The 19,724-nt window shown below is 32.3% G+C and overlaps 1 protein-coding gene across 1 annotated transcript in view; it reads left to right on the top strand.

Moving 5' to 3' along the window:
- The window catches only part of LOC108905703 (pyrokinin-1 receptor-like), a 113,966-nt gene extending 94,574 nt beyond the window's left edge, over positions 1 to 19,392 (top strand). Inside the window, exons 2-4 of the mRNA XM_018708687.2 lie at positions 5,398 to 5,603; positions 11,993 to 12,195; positions 18,524 to 19,392. Coding sequence (XP_018564203.1) covers positions 5,398 to 5,603; positions 11,993 to 12,195; positions 18,524 to 18,974 — 860 coding nt within the window. The 3' untranslated portion in view covers positions 18,975 to 19,392. The remainder of the gene's footprint in view (positions 1 to 5,397; positions 5,604 to 11,992; positions 12,196 to 18,523) is intronic.
- The last annotated feature ends 332 nt before the right edge of the window (positions 19,393 to 19,724 follow it).

Below are 19,724 nucleotides of genomic sequence, written 5' to 3'. Positions count from 1 at the left end.
CAAAAGAATCTCTTTAGAGAAGCTTTTCTTTACATGACTAGTCTTGCTCAAGGGTGACAATAGGACAGCAAAAATGCAGAATATTTCTTTGAATAATTCTCTCACTCTTTCTGACGAGAGATAGAACAAAATAATAACAAAAGTTATGCGCAATGAATCCGGTTATCCATATTTATACTATTTAATATACCTGAATATTAGGAAACATTTCTGAGAAAATTCAACTCTATGTTTTGGTATGTAGATTGCGCCCCCTGGCGGCCGAGCTACGAACTTGAAAATTATTTCCAGCGATTTCTCTTGGTTGATTTATTGATCAAAAGTTTTTTCCCGAAGTTCTAGGGCCTATACCTTCCCTAATATCGCCGACCCTAGTGGGACACCCTGTATAGTAAAAAGATATAAAAAATACAACATGAATTCTGTTTATTTTATTGCAATGCACTTTACCAAACAGAACTCTTTAGATTATAATTAATTGAATATGTTAGGTACTTAAAACAAATCGTAGCTATAATAGTAGAAATATTATTTTACCTGTGGACAATATTCAAGATACCTGCGACAATTAAACACACATTTACAGTAATATACCCTTTTAGCAACATAGTTTAAGTTGAGGATTTTTCTCAGTGTAATTATCTGTAACATTCTGTGTAGGCTTAACATAAGCAACTATCAATGTTCATTAGGAATAGAAATTATTATACAGGCATCTAATATCTAGAATATTGAAGGTGCAACCTATAAAACTAGGAGATATTTGTATAAGTTACAAAATATCTACAACGTAGCATTTGCAAGAAGATCCCGAGTGGTTTATAAGAAAATCAATGTTCAATATGACCGGGGGAAATCCAGTGCCATTGGTGTCAAGACTATATTACTTTAAAAGGTACGTTGCAATGTAATGCATATTGAATTATTTTCTATCATACGTCGTACGTCCCTTGATGATTGCACAAATAGACTTCACACAAAACCACAACGAGGTAGCTAATTTTCAACCTCTAATTATTCTATTTTAAAAAATCGGTTATATTAGTAAAACCGATATGTTCCTCTGTTAAGGAAAACCGTAAACTCATATAGATGAATAATTTACTTTACATAGTTTCCTAGTAATTTGTAGGTACTATGAAATGACTTATTTCACGCTAAGATAAATAAACTTTTCACAATATAATTAGCTTAAAAGTTTATTTCGCGTAATGTGACGCAAGTCATGCTTTCATAGTACCTACAGATTAGTAGGTCACTCTATACCAAAAACTGAAAAGCAACGCCTTGTGCCAGAAGGATAGACACTGAGTAGCAGTGAGAATTAAGACATGTAGTACACTTTGTAGGTTAAGTATATCTCATCTACATTTCAAATTATCACTAACGTACATGCACAGCTCACATAATTTTCAAGATATACATAAATTTGCACATTTAAAATGAAAATCATAGTTATTTTTTTATTTGGTAAAAAATCATGAAATAAAAATATTATATTATTGATTTCGAACTAAAGACAGAATTTAGAAATACGTGCATCAATTTTTTAGGATAAGTTCGTAAAAAATAAGGTATGCATAGGTTTATATATTATATAAAATCAGAAAAAAAATTCAACTTATATTTAAATAAAATGCACTTTAAATATTTTACGGACATAGGCATTTCTCAATTTTATCACCGATTATCTACAGCTTTGCCGACATTGAAGAGATATTATTACGTCTAAATATAAAAACCTATAAATATGCGTTAAAATTTTTAAGATGGCATGTGAAAAATTATGGGGATTAAGGGAACTGGTAAACAATATTTTTCCCGAGAGAAAATTTAGATTATAATTTATTTCACATTCAAGGTGAAACAGTGGTTTTATGTACATGTTTCATTAATGAAAAATCTGTTATTTACGAATATTTTTCAGTCTTCCGTACTGTTACGACACAGTAATATCAGCGACTCCTATTTAATCGATTTTTCATGCCATTTTAATGAACCAGAACATACGAGAACAAATGCATAAAAGAGAAAGATCACAGATATTATGTTTCTCATGAAGTTGGTAATTATTATTATTATTATTATCATTACACGCCAATTTGAACTTGAAATTTTATCGAAAGTGCTATTTTTTACCATGTTTTGATTATCTGTAGCAGTAATATTGAAAATAAGTAATTGAGATTGCCAAATATTTAAAATAAATTAAAAAAGGCTTTTCTAAAATATTGTGTTAAATTGAAACAAAATTATTTTAAACAGAATGATTTTTACATAAAAAAATTGTATTTTTTATCACTTTTTTTATAAACATTTAGATTATCTCCAAAACCACGCATAATATTTAACCATAAAAAGTGTGACTGTCTAGCCAATTAAAACACATTTAAAAAAAATGTTTCTACGCCCTTTTGGTAGCCGAGTTAGACGTTTTTTTCAAAAATCCACAGTGCCTCTGTAAAAATCAAAAGGGCCCCTGGCAATAAATCAAAATTCCATTTAAATACAAAGCCAAGAGGTTCTAAGCTTTAAAAATCGACTTTCTAAACCTTTTTTGTTAATAACTTTCGAAGAGACAAAAGGTTAGTTATGTATTTCTGCCTTACGGGATAAAAAATAGAATTTTGCAAAAACCATTGGGCCCACAGCGCCCACCTTTCGCATAGTTTTGTAGAACAATAAAATACAACTTTTAGGCATATTTATAAAATTCCAACAAATAACAACCAAGTTATGGATCATTTAAAAAATGCTGTTTTTCCACGTTTTTTTATGATTTTTTTTTTGGAATAATTTCTAAAGAATTTATCTGATTTTAATCTATTAGGCGGCATTTTGTATAGGTCTTTTTATTACGCATATTTCGTCTGTTGAACACTTAAATAGTTTATTAATATTAAGTTTATTATTATCCAAAAACAACAAACCTACCCGTCAATATTGAGCGATACAAGCAGATCCTCAGTTGTAGGCGTAAAGTATACAGGGATGGCCAGAAGTACGGAATAAAATTCATATCTTTTGAATGAGTTAATTTTTTTAAACGCCGAAACACGTTAACTGATTTTGATTTTTTTCCATCTTTCGGTTATATAATAATTAATTTTTCTTCAATCCCCTAAAGCTACCCCTACCTTTTTTCAAATGGAAACATAAGGCATTAGAGGGCTCGTTGAAATGCTTAAAGAAAACCATACCATACCAAATAAACATCTACTTAAGAGTGAAATAAAATTTAATTATCTTCAGTGTTATCCTCCATGAATTTTCACAGAATAAAATAAAGAATTTGAAACTGTACCTATCACTACTAACGCAAAAAAGATATATTTTTTATGTTGCGTTTTTTTGGTACCACTTACTTGCCAGGCTTTCTGGTTAATTTTTCGCTTTAATTGTAAATTGGAGTTTGAAACGTTATTGTGTCAAAATCAAGTTATTTACTGAATTGCAATGGTATTGTCGGAAAGGCAACGCATCGAAATCTTGATACTGCTTGGATGTGTAGACAAAATAATAAGTCAGGCTGAAGTGCGCGATTTATTTAATGCGAAATATCCCGAAAACCAAATCTCGCAAGGGACATAGTAAAATATTTCACAAATTTGAGGAACACGGTACAGTACAGACTTTGCCCAAAACTGGACGGGTACGTGCTTTTTGAATGAAGAAAAGAAATTAGACATTGCATTAGAACTTGTTCAAAATCCTCATACCTCAACTGCTTCATTGGCCCGCAATCACGATGCTTCTCGAACTGCAATTCGAATGTTTCTGAAACAAGAGAAATACCACCCCTATAAGGTATGTCTTGTCCAAGAGCTTTTGGAAGACGATTATGATAGGCGATTACAATTTTGTGAAGAAATGATGAGACGGTGTGACGACAATAATGGTTTTCAACGAGACGTACTTTTTTCGGATGAAGCTACGTTCTATTTAAATGGAGTGGTTAACAGGCACAACTATCGCTTTTGGTCCCAGGAGATCCACACTGGACATGCGAATCGCATACGCAGCATCCACAGAAAGTTAATGTATGGGCAGGTATCATCAACAACAGAAACTTGGGCCCATTCTTTTTTGAAGAAAATCTTACTGCCGCACGCTACCTGGATTTCCAAACATTTGACCTGATACCTGCTCTAGCTGTGATTTTCCCTCATGAAATTGATCCAGATATACCCCACATTTTGGTATTGATGGTCGAAGATACTTAGATGAAATGTTTCCAAATCGCTGGATTGGTAGACGGGGTACAGTTGAATGGCCGCCAAGATCCCCCGACTTAACACCCCTGGATTATTTTCTTTGGGGATATTTGAAAGAGAGTCTACCAGGACAGACCGGATAATATTAAGAATTTAAAGAACAAGATTAGGGCGGAGATGCATAATTTACCAGCTGAAGTCATTCAGAATGCTGTGGACAACATTACTATCGTCTTGGAGAATGCCAAATAGTGAATGGAGGACATTTTCAGCATTTTCGACATTGAGTTTATTTTTGTAAATTATCTAGTTGTTTCAAATTCTAAATGAAAAACAACTTGCTATTGAAAAAATAAAATTTGTTTATTTGGTATGGCTGGATTCAGTTTTCTATAAGCTTTTCAACGAGCCCCGTCATGCCTTATGTTTCCATTTGAAAAAAAAAGTAGGGGTAGCTGGGGGTTAAGGGGTTGAAGAAAAATTAAATTATTATATAACCGAAAGATGGGAAAAAATCAAAATCAGTTAACGTGTTTCGGCGTTTTAAAAAAAATTAACTCATTCAAAAGATATGAATTTTATTCCGTACTTCTGGTCATCCCTGTATACTTCGAGTGAGTGCGAGAGAGACGCAGTATACGGAGGCGGCCAAGAGAGGCCGAGAAACGCGGCGCGCGCGCCTTATTAACAATAAAAAAAACAAGTCCTCAGAATAAAATATGCCGGCGTAACTCTTCGGATTTTTGTTAAGGGATGTTCAAAGATTATTTAAGAATTTTAGCAACACTAAAAATTGCAATTTTTAATATAGTTTATAGACGTTAAAAATGGTTAAAATCGTGTTTTTTTCGAACAAAAAATCGTTAATATCTCGAAAACGGTAAATTTTAGAGGAAAGTTGCATAGGAACTTTTTTGTTCAGGATACCCCAAAAAGCTTAAAAAATATTTCGAGTGAAAAAACGAAAAATACGAATTTGTCTAAAAAAAACTGTTTGACCATTAGTAACGTCTGGTAACATGCGGATATGTTTCAAGGGTCATTTTTTTTAGTAAGATTATGAAAAAAAATCGAATGAGAATCATGTTCCTAGCGGGAGCGACGACGATACAGCCTGGACTATATTGCTCCGACATTGGAACAACCAAAATATAAAAATTGGTAATATTTTTTTTTGTTACAGTGTCAGTCGTTGTGGCCTTCTTCATTTGTTGGGCCCCTTTCCACATCCAGAGGGTATACTGCGCTTACAACCGCGACTACTCCGAATACAGCGAGAAGGTCTACATTGTGGTCACATACATCAGCGGCGTACTCTACTACCTAGCTACCGCCATCAACCCCATACTTTACAACATCATGTCGGTCAAATTCAGGGAGGCCTTCAAGGTGCGTAAGTAGGTTGAACTACATACAATCAAATTCTATTTAATACTGAATCTGAATACATAATATTTTCGTTAAAGTTAATTTCTGGAAAGCCTGTACAAGTTTTCAAAGCAATTGTTCAAAACGTGGTCGGCCTACCCGCTGAAATCGATTACAGGTCAGATAATTAGTCTTTTGCATAGAAGGAGGTGCCCTTTTGGTAATGCCATGTCATAACAAAATCCCACTTCTCACAACAACGGAAATGTTATCTTTAGCGGAGTCGCCTCGGGCGGCAGTCATCTCTGTGCAGAATTTATATTAATCTGATTTTATTATTTATGAGAAGGGCCCCAGTATTTGTCAGTTTGTCCGAAATCTTGGCATGAGCATTTATTTCAGCTTGAATTATTTATATCTACTGAAATTTAATTAAACCAGAAGTTTGTAAATCCTATATAAATTAATTTCGAGAATTTACATTGCCCCTTTCTATGTCCATGTCATAACTTCAAACAGATTATTCTTTGGATAATTTTAGGCTTAAAAAAATTAAGCAGCCAAGGATTGAAAGGTCTGAAGGTCTTACACGAACATTGTCGCTGATCTTTTGAATCCAGTCCACTGTAGTTCGACTCTTGGGAATCCATGCTCGACTCAAAGATCTTATTGAAAGAAATCAGTAACAACGTATATCGATTTACATCTTACCTTAATTTTTTTGTATATTTGAGCAGCAAAAATGAGACTCTCTCAACGGTAAAATATTTTTATTGAAAACAAAGTCAGTGAAAAAGTGTCGTCGCACTAGGGTACGAAATGCCTAAAAGCTGGCCAAAAATGAAAAAAAAGGTTCTATTTGGAATTTTTTAAGCATCAGGTTGGCAATAGGGATACTTGGGCTATTCAAATTGATCGGTGAAAACAGTTTGCCGTTTATACTGGAGTCCAAGTAACCTTATTGTGTGTCTCGTGGCTTCCTAAACGAACACAAAAGTACATCACATGTTCAAAGTGCTGTAAAAATTATTCATAATAAATTATTTATTGTCCACTTATTTTCATTATTGTTTATGCCAATTAATAATGCTTAAATTTATTACGAAAATCATTCAAAAGGGAACTTAAAAGTTATATATAAGGCACCATAAGGCTAAATTACTTATTGACCCATAATCTATGATCACTTTAATGTATAATATTATGAAAAAAACATCTGCTTAGCTGCGCTTTCAATTTTACGATATGAATAAAGCAAAAGTTGCAATAAATCGTAATTCAATTATTTCGTTAATGTCGAACAAAAAGTGAAAAGAGTATTGCACTTATTATAAAATAAGTAAAAATAATGTATGGAAAAATACATACAAGTAGAATGGTAGAAGACAATAAGTAAATAAAGAGAAAGAATACTCTAGTATGACATAGAAAAGGATAGTCGATGCATACTGACTTTATATGTAATTNTATATATATGTAGAATAGTAAATGGCAATAAGTAAATAAAGAGAAAGAATACTCGAGTATGACATAGAAAAGGATAGTAGATGCAGACTGATTTTATAATTTCAAGAATCTAATTTTGTCAATTCACAGCCCCACAAAAAAAAGTGGAATATTTGAAAGACAAGACCCTGGTATCTATATGTTTTTGGGGTCGCTGAATCCGAAGCCGGTGTCTGTTTGATCCGATCAGGTCTGCGTTAAGGTCAGTTCAAGGTCAAATGTAGAGAATCATTTGCCAACAAAGTAAACCTCTATGTCTCTATCTATACGTTTTTCGGGACGGTAAATCCGAATCCGGTGTCCGTTTGATCCGATGAAGTCTGGTTAAGGTCAATTCAAAGTCAAATGTAGAGGACCAATTGCCAACAAAGTAAACCAATGTATCTATACGTTTTTGGGGTCGCTTAATCCGAATCCAAGGTTTGTTTGACCTAATCAGATCTGTTAAGTTCCAAACTGAAAACACTCAGTATTCATTTATGCGTATTAAAATTTGAGTAACAAATAATATTAAAGAAAGAAAGTTTTAACTCTGAGCCCGTGACCTTCAACAATATTCAACAGAATAACATGATCAAATGACGAATTTTTAAAAATTGTAATCTGTCTACCTTACAATAAATTGAATTTTCGCATAATCAGTGCAGTTAAAAACTCCAATATCCACTTCCGTTAGTTTATTCCACTTTTGTCAAATTTCGTCCGCCATTTTAAATTTTTTAATTTTAATATGAAATTCGTAATCAATGTTGTCAAAAACCCTGAAACACCTATTTTTGTCAACTTATTCGACTTTGCTTAAATTTAATCCATATTGGATCCGCCATTTTGAATTTTCCAATTTTGATATCAAATTCGTAGTCAGTTGGGTCAAAAACCACAGTACACCTACTTTTGTACAATTTGGAATAAATTTTTATTTTTGGCCAGCTTTTAGGCATTTCGTACCACAGTGCGTCGGGGCGGATGTTCATTGAAGAGTCATCGTGGTGTGGAGTCGCTCGCAGGTATAAGTATCTGGACCTTGGCGCCAATCTGCCGTGGACCTTTTCCTGGAACCCTGGTGCGTCCCGCGTCTGTTCTTTGTCCGTGCAACTGTTAGACCGGTCCGGGCGGCGTCAGGCTGGCGCTCTTGACGTAATGCTTAAAATGGGTCACTTGCAGACATGTGTACTCACATATTTATAAGAAATAAGTACAGAAAATTTGTCGTAAGGTCGCTGCCACATCCTGTATAACCATTTCATTTTTAATGGCCTATACCACGTCTGAAGATGAGGTAAAGGACTAATGGTCCGCTTAAATGTGATAAAAAATACAAAAGCCTTTACTGCTTTAAATCTAGGTCAATGTGATATCTGACAACAGAAGTGTGTTTAAAGGAGCAGAGAATTTCAATCCAATTACGTTGTCATTCTCCTTCGGGTCCATCATTGAATTACGATACGATTTTTTAAAATTGAATTTCATATTTTTATAAAGCTATTATGGAACTTTATAGCACCGTAGGTTTAGGATTCTTTTTATTATACAGTACAGGTATTTTCATATATGGAATGGGCTATTTTGCTGATGCACATATTAGGATCTCGAAAAGTACAAGAGATAGAAAAACAGTAAGTAGGAAAATGGTAGACCAGCTTTAACTGTTCGTCTTTCCGAGAAATTTTGAAAAGAGGCTTAACTTCATAATTTTCATAAACTTTTTTAATCTCTACAAATTTTATCATAAGTTCTTGCGTGGACGCAGAATTTTGTTCCGGCGTAATGGTTCGGAAACATCATTTACAATTATTTTACAATGTGATAAAGTTTGACAGATGTCATGAATTCGTAAAAGTAAAAACACAGAGTACCTATCTTTTTTTCGAATTCTCTGAAAACTCGAATAGCCGGCCTGCAAGCTCATTGAAGTTAGTAGCAGAATGGTCCAAAACTATTCTCCTTTTTTCTATCTCTTATAGTTTTCGAGATCTCAATACATGCATCAGGAAAATGGCTCACCTGGTATATTTTAGTGTCATATCATACACGTCTAAATGTAAGTCTTTATTGGGATACAAGTATAAAGCTCAAAGATACTTATCCCAAAAAACGACATTCGTTGCCATGGGCTTTAATTAGAACTGTTTTTTCTATTTAAAAAAATTGTTTTATAAGCTTTCGCAATTAAGGACAATTTTTTAGTTTTCTTTGACTTTAATTGATTTTCTACCATTCGTCCATACGTCTTTATTTCATGCTAAACAAAACAAGTGTTTCTATATCAAACAGAAAATTGTCTTAAATAATAATGAATGTACAGAGATATTTTAATAAACTATTCAGAAAAAGTGTCAACTACAAAAATATTGTTTAGAAGTCAACTACATTTGTTTCATAAGTTTCTGGGATAACAAATTGTTTTTGTTACCACAACGCTATATATGTACGTTTCTTGGAAGTGATACTTACAGTCCAATTAAATGCCAATTTTGGTCAACTTGCCTGAATTTTTTATGTAAGTTTGAGGTATATAATAACAATAAGTGACAGTAATTTTTTTCAACGACCGACCAGGGGTGAAAAAAGATAAAATGAAGGGATTTTTCAAGATAACTCAAAAGCTCTTATAAAAGTTATAGAGCATAAAATTCTACATAAAAATGGTCTTTTTCTTGTACTATTAAAAATACAAATTATTGAATTTTATAATTTGTTTTTTCAATCTACTCTAAAAAAATGTAAACTATCTTTTCAGAGAAATACATATTATTTTTTAATTTTTAATAAAAAAGTTATAACAATTTCACAAAATGAACGTGATTTTTTAATGGTAAAGCAAATTTCGAAAGCAACTTTTCATTATTTTAAACAATCAATCGAATGGCATAGACAAAAACTGTTTTAGTGTTGTCATAAAAATGTATGATAAAAAAATTGAAATTGTTATAACTTTTTTATTAAAAATTAAAAAATATATCTATTTCTCTGAAAAGAAAGTTTACATTTTTTAGAGTAGATTGAAAAACATTTTTTTTTTAATTTTTGAAATCATCTCTTCTATCCACCCTAACTCTGTTAATTTTAATAGTACAAGAAAAAGTGAATAGACCATTTTTATGTAGAATTGTATGCTCTACAACTTTTATAAGAATTTTTTTCTAGCTCTTACCACTTTTGTGTTATCTTGAACAACCCCTTTATTTTATCTTTTTTCACCTCTGGCCGGGGGTTAAAATAAAGTTACTGTAACTTATTGTTATTATATACCTCAAACTAACTTATATCAAAAATTCAGTCAAGTTAACCAAATTGCGAATAAAGGCCCATTTAATTGGACTAATAGAGCAACATTTGACAGGTCTATTAAACCATTAAATGTCTCTTTCAGAAAAAATGGAAGCAGGAATTTTTATTAGGATATTCCAACGATAAATCTATGTAAATATTTCAGAAAATATTAAACATAGATTAATGAAATCTAAGTTTATAATTTAATTTAATAATTAATTAAAAGTAAATATTTACTCAATTGATGAACCATTTTATTCGGAAAAGGAAGTCACTTTTCTTTTGAGTTTTTTTAGTCCAAAACAAGCTTATCTCATAGTTGAATGGACCGACACTAACTAAAGTTACTTTCACTGGAAAGATCTATAGTTTTCTCTTTATTATAAATGAAATTTTTAAGTACAATGTGATCAAAGCCTTGAATTCGTGATCCACAGCAGTTGCTAAATTTATACATAGCTGATTTTTTTTTTAATTTGTAATAACTTTCTACTAAGACACCCAATATATTTTTTATGTAGGTGTTAGGAAATGCAAATCCCTTATATAAGAGTTTCGCAATTATTCACAATCAACACATTTTGTATATTTTAGTTACGTTTTAAGGAATAAACATAAGCATCTTATCTTTAATCTCCTAAGACTTTGTTAAGGCATATTAAAAATAAGACTATTTAAGGTGTTTTTAATGATCTCAATGCTTCAGAAAAGACAAGATAAGCAAAGTTCAAAGAAATATCTTCAAAAGAGACGGAACCATCAAAAAATAAATTAAACAAAAACGTAATTTTAAAGGTCCTTTAACATTTTAAATATTTTGGTATTGATATACACCTTGTCCCATTTGAATCGATCACACAGACCAACTTTGCCGGTTGACCTCCAGCTGAAAAACTTCTAGAACAAAAATTATAAGGTTTTAAGGTGGCCGTACGGATAATGACCTTGGTTTTGAGCCAGATGTCAAACATAGGGTTCATTTAGAGGTCAACTTCGTAATTTCAAATGGAAACCCCATTTGTTTTATCCAAAAATGGAAAAAGCAGGAGATTCTACGTTCAATGATGTATATTCGATCTTGCGTCAGACTGACCTCTAGGGGCCTTCTGAAGGTCAAATCAACTTAACTGACCTCTAAATTTGACCCCACGGCTCAAGGTTGGAGTCACAGTTAGATCATACCATGACCACGGTAGATTTGTATGGAATTTGCCACAAAAATTAATCAACCTTTGCCATAAAATGTAAACATTTCAGTGGGAAAGCTGATTTGACCTTCAGAAGGCCTCTAGGGGTCAATTTCATCCATGATTAAATATACACCTCCGAACGTAGAACTTCCTGCTCTTTCCATTTATGGATAAAACAAATGGAGTTTCCATTAGAAATTCTGAAGTTGACCTCCAAATTACTCCTAAGTTCGTTCTGGGACAAAACCAAGATCATTATCGTCCCCCTTAAAACCTTACAAATTTTATTCTGGAAGTTTTTCAATTGGAGGTCTTCTTGCAAAGTTATTCTGGGTGATCGATTAAAATGGGACCCGGTGTATTGGTATAGCTTAATTTTAATCTGAGGAATTTTTTGTCGTGACTGTATACACGAATATTTCATTTTTTTTTTTTTTTCAGGAAACGTTTTCGCGGTGCTGCGGCATAGGCCATCTGCACCACGGTAGACCCCAGAGATCTTACTCGGTGCTGTCCAAATCCAAAGTGCGCGGTCCCGACTCCACAGATTCTGGCAGCCACGATCCCACCGTACAGACGAACACGTCACTCACGCATAAGAACTCCGCCGACTCCTTCAACGGGTTGCAGATGGGAATGCGTGGGTAAGGAAAAATCCGATCAATCACCGCGTAATAAACAAACTATTCATATTGATTGTGAGTTTAGTACAGGACCGTGAAAAGTGAGATTGAACCTCGGATTGAACTTACAACAGATACAAACAATTATTTTTTCATTTTTGACTAAATTTTCTTTGTAGTTAAATTTAAATATTAATATAACACTAATTTTCTATTTTTTAAAGTTCATAGTGCTGCAACTTTATGGATAATGATTTTTTTTCTATCTGGGAAACCGCTCGAAGGATTTTTTTGAAATTGTGATGTAGTCCAAGCATTCTGTCACGGATTAATGTTAAATTTGCAGAAATTATTACCTGGACAAAAAAAATATGACCGTATAGAAAATTAAATTTTAAATTGAGTTTCTTGTTCTTTAAACTCGATCCAATATGGCGAACATGGTTAAAAAAAATCGCAAAGTTGAAAAAAACTGTTTTTCTAAAATAACTAAAAAAATATAGCACGGATTGAAAAATTTTAAATGAGAAAGTTGTAGGTTTTAAAAAGATCTATCGACAGATTTTTTGAAAGTATCGATTGCTTTGTTACTTTTCGAGATATATCGAAAAAACCGTTAAAAATCTTCTCTTTTCTCTTCTTCTATAACTCGTTTACATTTACGTGCCCATATTTGCTATTTACTGCAAGCATAGCCCGCGGCAAGCCAAAAAAGTACATTTTTGAAAAATTTAAAAATATTAATTATTTTTCGAGATATATCGATTTTTTGAAAAAAAGGCGCTCTCGAAAATTGGCTAGATCTTCTCAGCGGATAGCCCTACAGTAACGATTTTCGGTTTATTTTCTTCGTAAAGAGTTATATTATCATGCTGTTAAAAAATGTTGACGATTTTATTAATTTTAAGGATCAAAAAATGACTGAAAAAGTTGCACTTTTTTTGGGTATGTTTTTTTCAAATAACTATTTCAATTTTTATTATTTTTTTGTACTTAATCTGGGGTAGCTAAACACGAATATTATAGCATTTTCGCCTTAGAAGCAAAATAGACCCGTAAATGTTTAGTTTTCTTTCTTTAAAAGTCATTTTCATAAAATAAAAATTGAAATAGTAATTTGAAAAAAACATACCCAAAAAAGTGCAACTTATTCAAAGTCATTTTTTGATCCTTAAAATTAATAAAATCGTCAACATTTTTTAACAGCATGATAATATAACTCTTTACGAAGAAAATAAACCGAAAATCGTTACTGTAGGGCTATCCGCTGAGAAGATCTAGCCAATTTTCGAGAGCGCCTTTTTTTCAAAAAATCGATATATCTCGAAAAATAATTAATATTTTTAAATTTTTCAAAAATGTACTTTTTTGGCTTGCCGCGGGCTATGCTTGCAGTAAATAGCAAATATGGGCACGTAAATGTAAACGAGTTATAGAAGAAGAGAAAAGAGAAGATTTTTAACGGTTTTTTCGATATATCTCGAAAAGTAACAAAGCAATCGATACTTTCAAAAAATCAGTCGATAGATATTTTTAAAACCTACAACTTTCTCATTTAAAATTTTTCAATCTGTGCTATATTTTTTTAATTATTTTAGAAAAACCGTTTTTTTCAACTTTGCGATTTTTTTTAACCATGTTCGCCATATTGGATCGAGTTTAAAGAACAAGAAACTCAATTTAAAATTTAATTTTCTATACGGTCATATTTTTATTGTCCAGGTAATAATTTCTGTAAGCATTTCTCTATATTGCTTGGACTAATGGTGTAATAAGGACGGTGGGGCCTGCCAAGCTAAAATATTTTCAAGGGCATCGTACTTCCGGTTATACAGGAAGTCGATACTAACTTTTTTTAATTTTAAATGGAAGCACCTGTATATTATTGCATTTCTGGAAATATCATCTATTTTTAAGTTGAAAACATATAGCACACTCCATACTTAGGATTGACCGTTTCCGAGATATTTTGATTTTTAAGCAAAAATTGACAGATGCAGACTCTACAAAATGTTCAATTGCACAAAAAAATAAACCTATGTTTCCGGGAAAACTAAATTTTGCCGACAGTCTGCATCTGTCAATTTTTGCTTATCTCGGAAGCGGTCAATCCTAAGTATGGAGTGTACTATATGTTTTCAACTTAAAAATAGATGATCTTTCTAAAAATGCAATAATATACAGGGGGTTCCCTTTAAAATAAGAAAGTTAGTATCGACTTCCGGTATAACCGGAAGTACGATGACCTTGAAAATATTTTAGCTTGATAGGCCCTACGGTCCGTGTCACACCATCACAATTTCAAAAAAATCCTTCGAGAGGTTTTCCAGATATCCATCGATAGAGTTCGTGGCGGGACACCCCGAGGGGCGATCCGCTGATGTAATCTTCGTACGTTTGCCCTGGAATCTTATGTAATCGTTTCTGAAATCTTTGCAATCTCCTTGTAATTAAGACGTTTTAATATTTATCTTTTTGAAATTTTGTAATCATCTAAGAATCTCTTTAAAATTGAAATCTATCAAATTTTATCTGTAATCTACGTAATCTCATCTGTACTCTATGTAATCTTATCTGTAATCTATGTAATCTATCTGTAATCTATGTAATCTTATCTGTAATCCTCGCTGTAATCTGTGTAATCAGATATCGAATTTCGTCGATGTAGTCGTTATACAACGCCCCCCCACCTCAATTTCCAAAGGATGCCACAGAAACCTATATAGTGTGATTGGTGTGTCCCGAAGGGCAATCCGCTAAGGAAAAAACATACGAAGATTACAAAATTTCTGAAATCTCTTGTAATGTATCTGCAGATTTCCATATCAATTCATATAAAAAATCAAGATTACAATATCTTTCAACAGATTATAAAACATTACAGGAGATTTCAGTTATTTTAGTAGATTTCAATGATTATTTAAGATTTCAATAGGATTATTAGATATTAAAAGAAGATTTCAAAATTTCTTAATAAGGTTTCAAGGAATATGGGAAGATTACAATAAATTTTGAATGTCCATTTGAACAAAACTAATTGAATTAATTTCAAATGTCATTCATTTCATTCATTAACAATAGTACTTTGATTAAGAATTTCCAGTATCAGGAATTTTTTGGGCAAAAATTGTAACATTCTGATTAAGCTTTTGTTTGAATGAACATTAAAAACTTTTTGTCATGACAAAAATGATAATGCTATTTTGAAAGTAGGTAAATATTTTCCCAAAAACTAAATAATAAAAAATATATTAAGCTTTTATTAATACTTGCATTTAATAGTTTACTTGTATACAGCGTGTTTAAAAAAGACGCGGCAATATTTAAGGGAGTGATTGCCCAGGTCATTTTATAAAAAAAGGTCCTATAAACATAGGTCCGCAAACGCTTCGTTACCGATCTACAGAAATTTAATTTTTACTGTTTTTTTAATGAAATTTCAACACTGTAGATCGGTAACGAAGCGTTTGCGGACGTATGTTTATAGGAACTTTTTTTTATAAAATGACCTGGGCAATCACCCCCTTAAATATTGCCGCGCCTTTTTTAAATACGCTGTATACAGGTAAATTATTAAATACAAGTGTTAATAAAAGCTTAATATATTTCTTATTATTTATTTTTTGGGAAAATGTTTATTTTATGATAATTCTATTTTTTTATTTTTATTAGTTTATTGGATTATTATATTTTTATCTTTCAATAAAAATATATACTTACCTACTTTCAAAATGGCGTTATCATTTTTGTCATGACAAAAAGTTTTTAACGTTCATTCGAACAAAAACTTAATCAGAATGTTACAATTTTTGCGTAAAAATGATACTGGAAATTCTTAATCAAAGCACTACTGTTAATGAATGAAATGAATGACAGTTGAAGTTAATTCAATTATTTTTGTTCAAATGGACATTCAAAACTTATTGTAATCTTCCCGTATTCCTTGAAATATTATTAAGAAATTTTGAAATCTTCTTTTAATTTCGAATAATCCTATTGAAATCTTAAATAATCATTGAAATCTACTAAAATAACTGAAATCTCCTGAAATGTTTTGTAATCTGTTGAAAGATATTGTAATCTTGATTTTTTTATATGAAATTTGTAATCTTTTTTGAATTGATATTGAAATCTGCAGATACATTACAAGAGATTTCAGAAATTTTGTAATCTTCGTACGTTTTTTCCTTAGCGGATCGCCCCTCGGACTGTCTCTACAAAATGTTCAATTGCACAAAAAAATAAACCTATGTTCCGGGAAAACTAAATTTTGCCGACAGTCTGCATCTGTCAATTTTTGCTTATCTCGGAAGCGGTCAATCCTAAGTATGGAGTGTACTATATGTTTTCAACTTAAAAATAGATGATCTTTCTAAAAATGCAATAATATACAGGGGGTTCCCTTTAAAATAAGAAAGTTAGTATCGACTTCCGGTATAACCGGAAGTACGATGACCTTGAAAATATTTTAGCTTGATAGACCCTACGGTCCGTGTCACACCATCAGAATTTCAAAAAAATACTTCGAGAGGTTTTCCAGATATCCATCGATAGAGTTCGTGGCGGGACACCCTGTATATGTACAACCCTTTTAGAATCCCAGGATTTAATTCCAAAAGTTCTCTTTGTGGGTGTGAAACTATTCCCTTAAAAAAAAGCCCACATTTTCTTATCAAAATATGACCACTTTAATTTTCACCAGTCCCCACTGGTTTTTGTTCCTAATTTCAGAAAAGTGTTGATTAATTCTCGTGAGCTTAAATTTACTTATAACCCCTCTAACAAAAACAAAGGAATATTAAAGGTAACATACGTTTTGTTGGTATTTGTACAAACTAAACTTTAATACTCTTTTATTTGTTTAATTTTGGTACCGACTAGAATGTCAACATTTTAATAATTAACCCTTCTAAGAATACCGTAAAAACGAATTAAGTCTGCGTTATTTATAAAGTTCATCATCGAAGAACTTCGAGCTAAATTTTTAAATACATCGGAAGGACGTTTCGTGTCATTTAATTTATTTAGGTATATCCCACTCCACTTTGATTAACTTTGTTCACTTTCATAAAATATTAATACCTAAATAAAAATAGATTTACTTATACGGAGTGACACAAGTCACAGAGTCACTCCAATTGTTTCAGATAAAAGCTAGCGGGTGTCCGGACGAAGCGTGACTTCTAATCAAAAAACTTAATTGCTTTTTATTATTTTTCAGTAGTTTTCATGGCTTGTATTTACTCTTGGCAAATTTTCTGCTGTTAAACAAATAATTGTATGTTTATGTTTTTGCAACGCTCTTTTCAAAAATTAGAAAATTATCAAAGTTACTTCTGAGGCAGAGAACGATATGTCTCTCGAAACGTGAAGAAACCTAAACCGACGACGTGACAACCAACCTGGAAATTGTTCTACCAAGCTATTTTATGTTATATTAAATTTAAAATAAAAGTTTACTTATTTTCTACAACTTCTGTTTACTTTAAGTAAAAATCGCGTCTTCTTATTTGCAAAATGTGATTATTCTTCGTTTTTGCCTAACCCGTATTTAAGCATTTCTTGAGTTCACGAACAACTTTGTTAAATACAGTTTTTAACGAAACCAAAAATTAAAAGCACTTTGCTTAGGGAAAATTTCACATTCTGAAATTTTTTGGACGCCCTGTATGATTTATTACATATTTGATTACAGTTCATGGCTTCCCGAGATAAGCAAAATTTTTTATTAAGAATAACTTTTTCTCGAAAAATCAGTAATAAAAAAATTTACAAAAGTGCGGTCCTCCATCCGGGGACACACTGTATATAGCTAAATTTAATTTACAAAATCATCTTTAACGCGTTTACCTAAAAACGAACACGATGTGGTCATAGACCACGGGAAAAATCTTATGTTTTATTTTCTATCAACACTTCAATTCATAGTACTTTTTTCCAAAACGTAATAAATAAACGTAAGACAATAATCCCAATACACCCAAACACAATAGAGAAAATGCATGTGTAATAAAGCCAATAGAGAAATCTGAATTTAAAATATTTGCTATTCAGTATAAAGATAAATACCCCAGTATGTGACTGTCAATGAGCACATTTTCCATTTCAGAAGTAAATTTGTTTACCTCAATTTGAAGATACTAAACATTAATACATTACGAAAGGATGCCCACACAAATGTGTATTCAAACTTACTTTAATATCACATTTTTATTAAACGAATTTTCAATTTCCTTTAAGCGTACCATCTCATAATTTATAAACCAATTTGAAAAGCTAATAACGTAGGGGATGATTATATAATAACGAATTCTTCGTCGAAGTTTTCTAAAGCGATTTACGTTTCCAGGTACAAGCCGCAAAGGTCGTTCAAGGAACACGGCGGCATCCAAGAAGAAATCACCATGATCAACCAAAAATCCATCCCCACAGCCGCAGAGCACCAACCCCAGTCCACCATGTCCAGCCCCAGCTTGTTGAACAACCCCACCTGTCTGTCGGTGCACGTGAGCAACCCCAACCCCTCGACTCTCACCAAATTCCTTCAGTTTTTCCACTGCATAGCCAAGAAAACTCTGGACGACAGCAAACGACTGTCCTCCTATTACTCCTCTCCGGTAAAGGAGACAAATGCTCTGGAACTACAAAAGACTGGGTTTTTAGACAAGGAGAAGTGCGATAATGGAGTGCGGAAGCCTTGCATCAGCAACAGCAGCCTGAAGAATATCGAAATTGATGCCATCGAGGACGAGCTGACGGCCTATATGAAGGAGATCCGCAAGAGGGAAGCGAACAGCTAACTACTTTAAAGGCCCCCAAGGGGCTCTCAAGGATGTTGATAGAAGGAATTTGGTACTGTCTGTTCACAAACGTGCACCATTGACCAGGTTCAGGATGTGTACCAAATTTTGACCAGACAACTTTTTGATATTTCTAGGTTTTCTTGGTAGATATGAAAAATTCCCAGGTTGAGTGAATGTATAGAGTGATTCTCTTGAGGGCACTCAAGATGGAAGCCTTGGAAACGATAAGAGGTACGAAGTTGGTTAGATTGTAGAAAAATTTCTCAATGATAAGCGTTCTTGATTAACTTTTTTAATTTTCTTGTAACTTTCGTAGATCACTGCACTCCATTTTTGGTCGATTGGTCTACTGGAATTTTTGTTATTATATTTGAGACATGGCCTAATGTGAAAAAATTATATTTTGTTGTAACTGAAAATGTTTTAAGTACACTGAAAGAAATGCGTTTTATTCTTTATTAGAATTCTCTATACCATTATAAGACCATTGTATACTATATGTGACAGTTAAACAGGTGAATATTGGATATAAAACGCGTATTGCTAGCACAGTTGTATAGTGACTATAAACCTTATTCTTTATTAAATTATTGTATAACTAGTATACAACGTTTTTTATACCCTTTACGAAATAATAGCAATAACTGTTATTAAAGTGTTCCATATCGTTATTAGAACATCTAGTACTGGTTATAAGTTTTATAATAATAAATGTATTAAACTGTTGTATACTCTGTATGAGTTAAA

The sequence above is a fragment of the Anoplophora glabripennis genome, unplaced genomic scaffold, assembly GCF_000390285.2.
Source record: "Anoplophora glabripennis isolate ALB-LARVAE unplaced genomic scaffold, Agla_2.0 scaffold31, whole genome shotgun sequence".
NCBI lineage: Eukaryota > Metazoa > Arthropoda > Insecta > Coleoptera > Cerambycidae > Anoplophora > Anoplophora glabripennis.
This window is presented reverse-complemented; position numbering and strand designations above follow the sequence as displayed.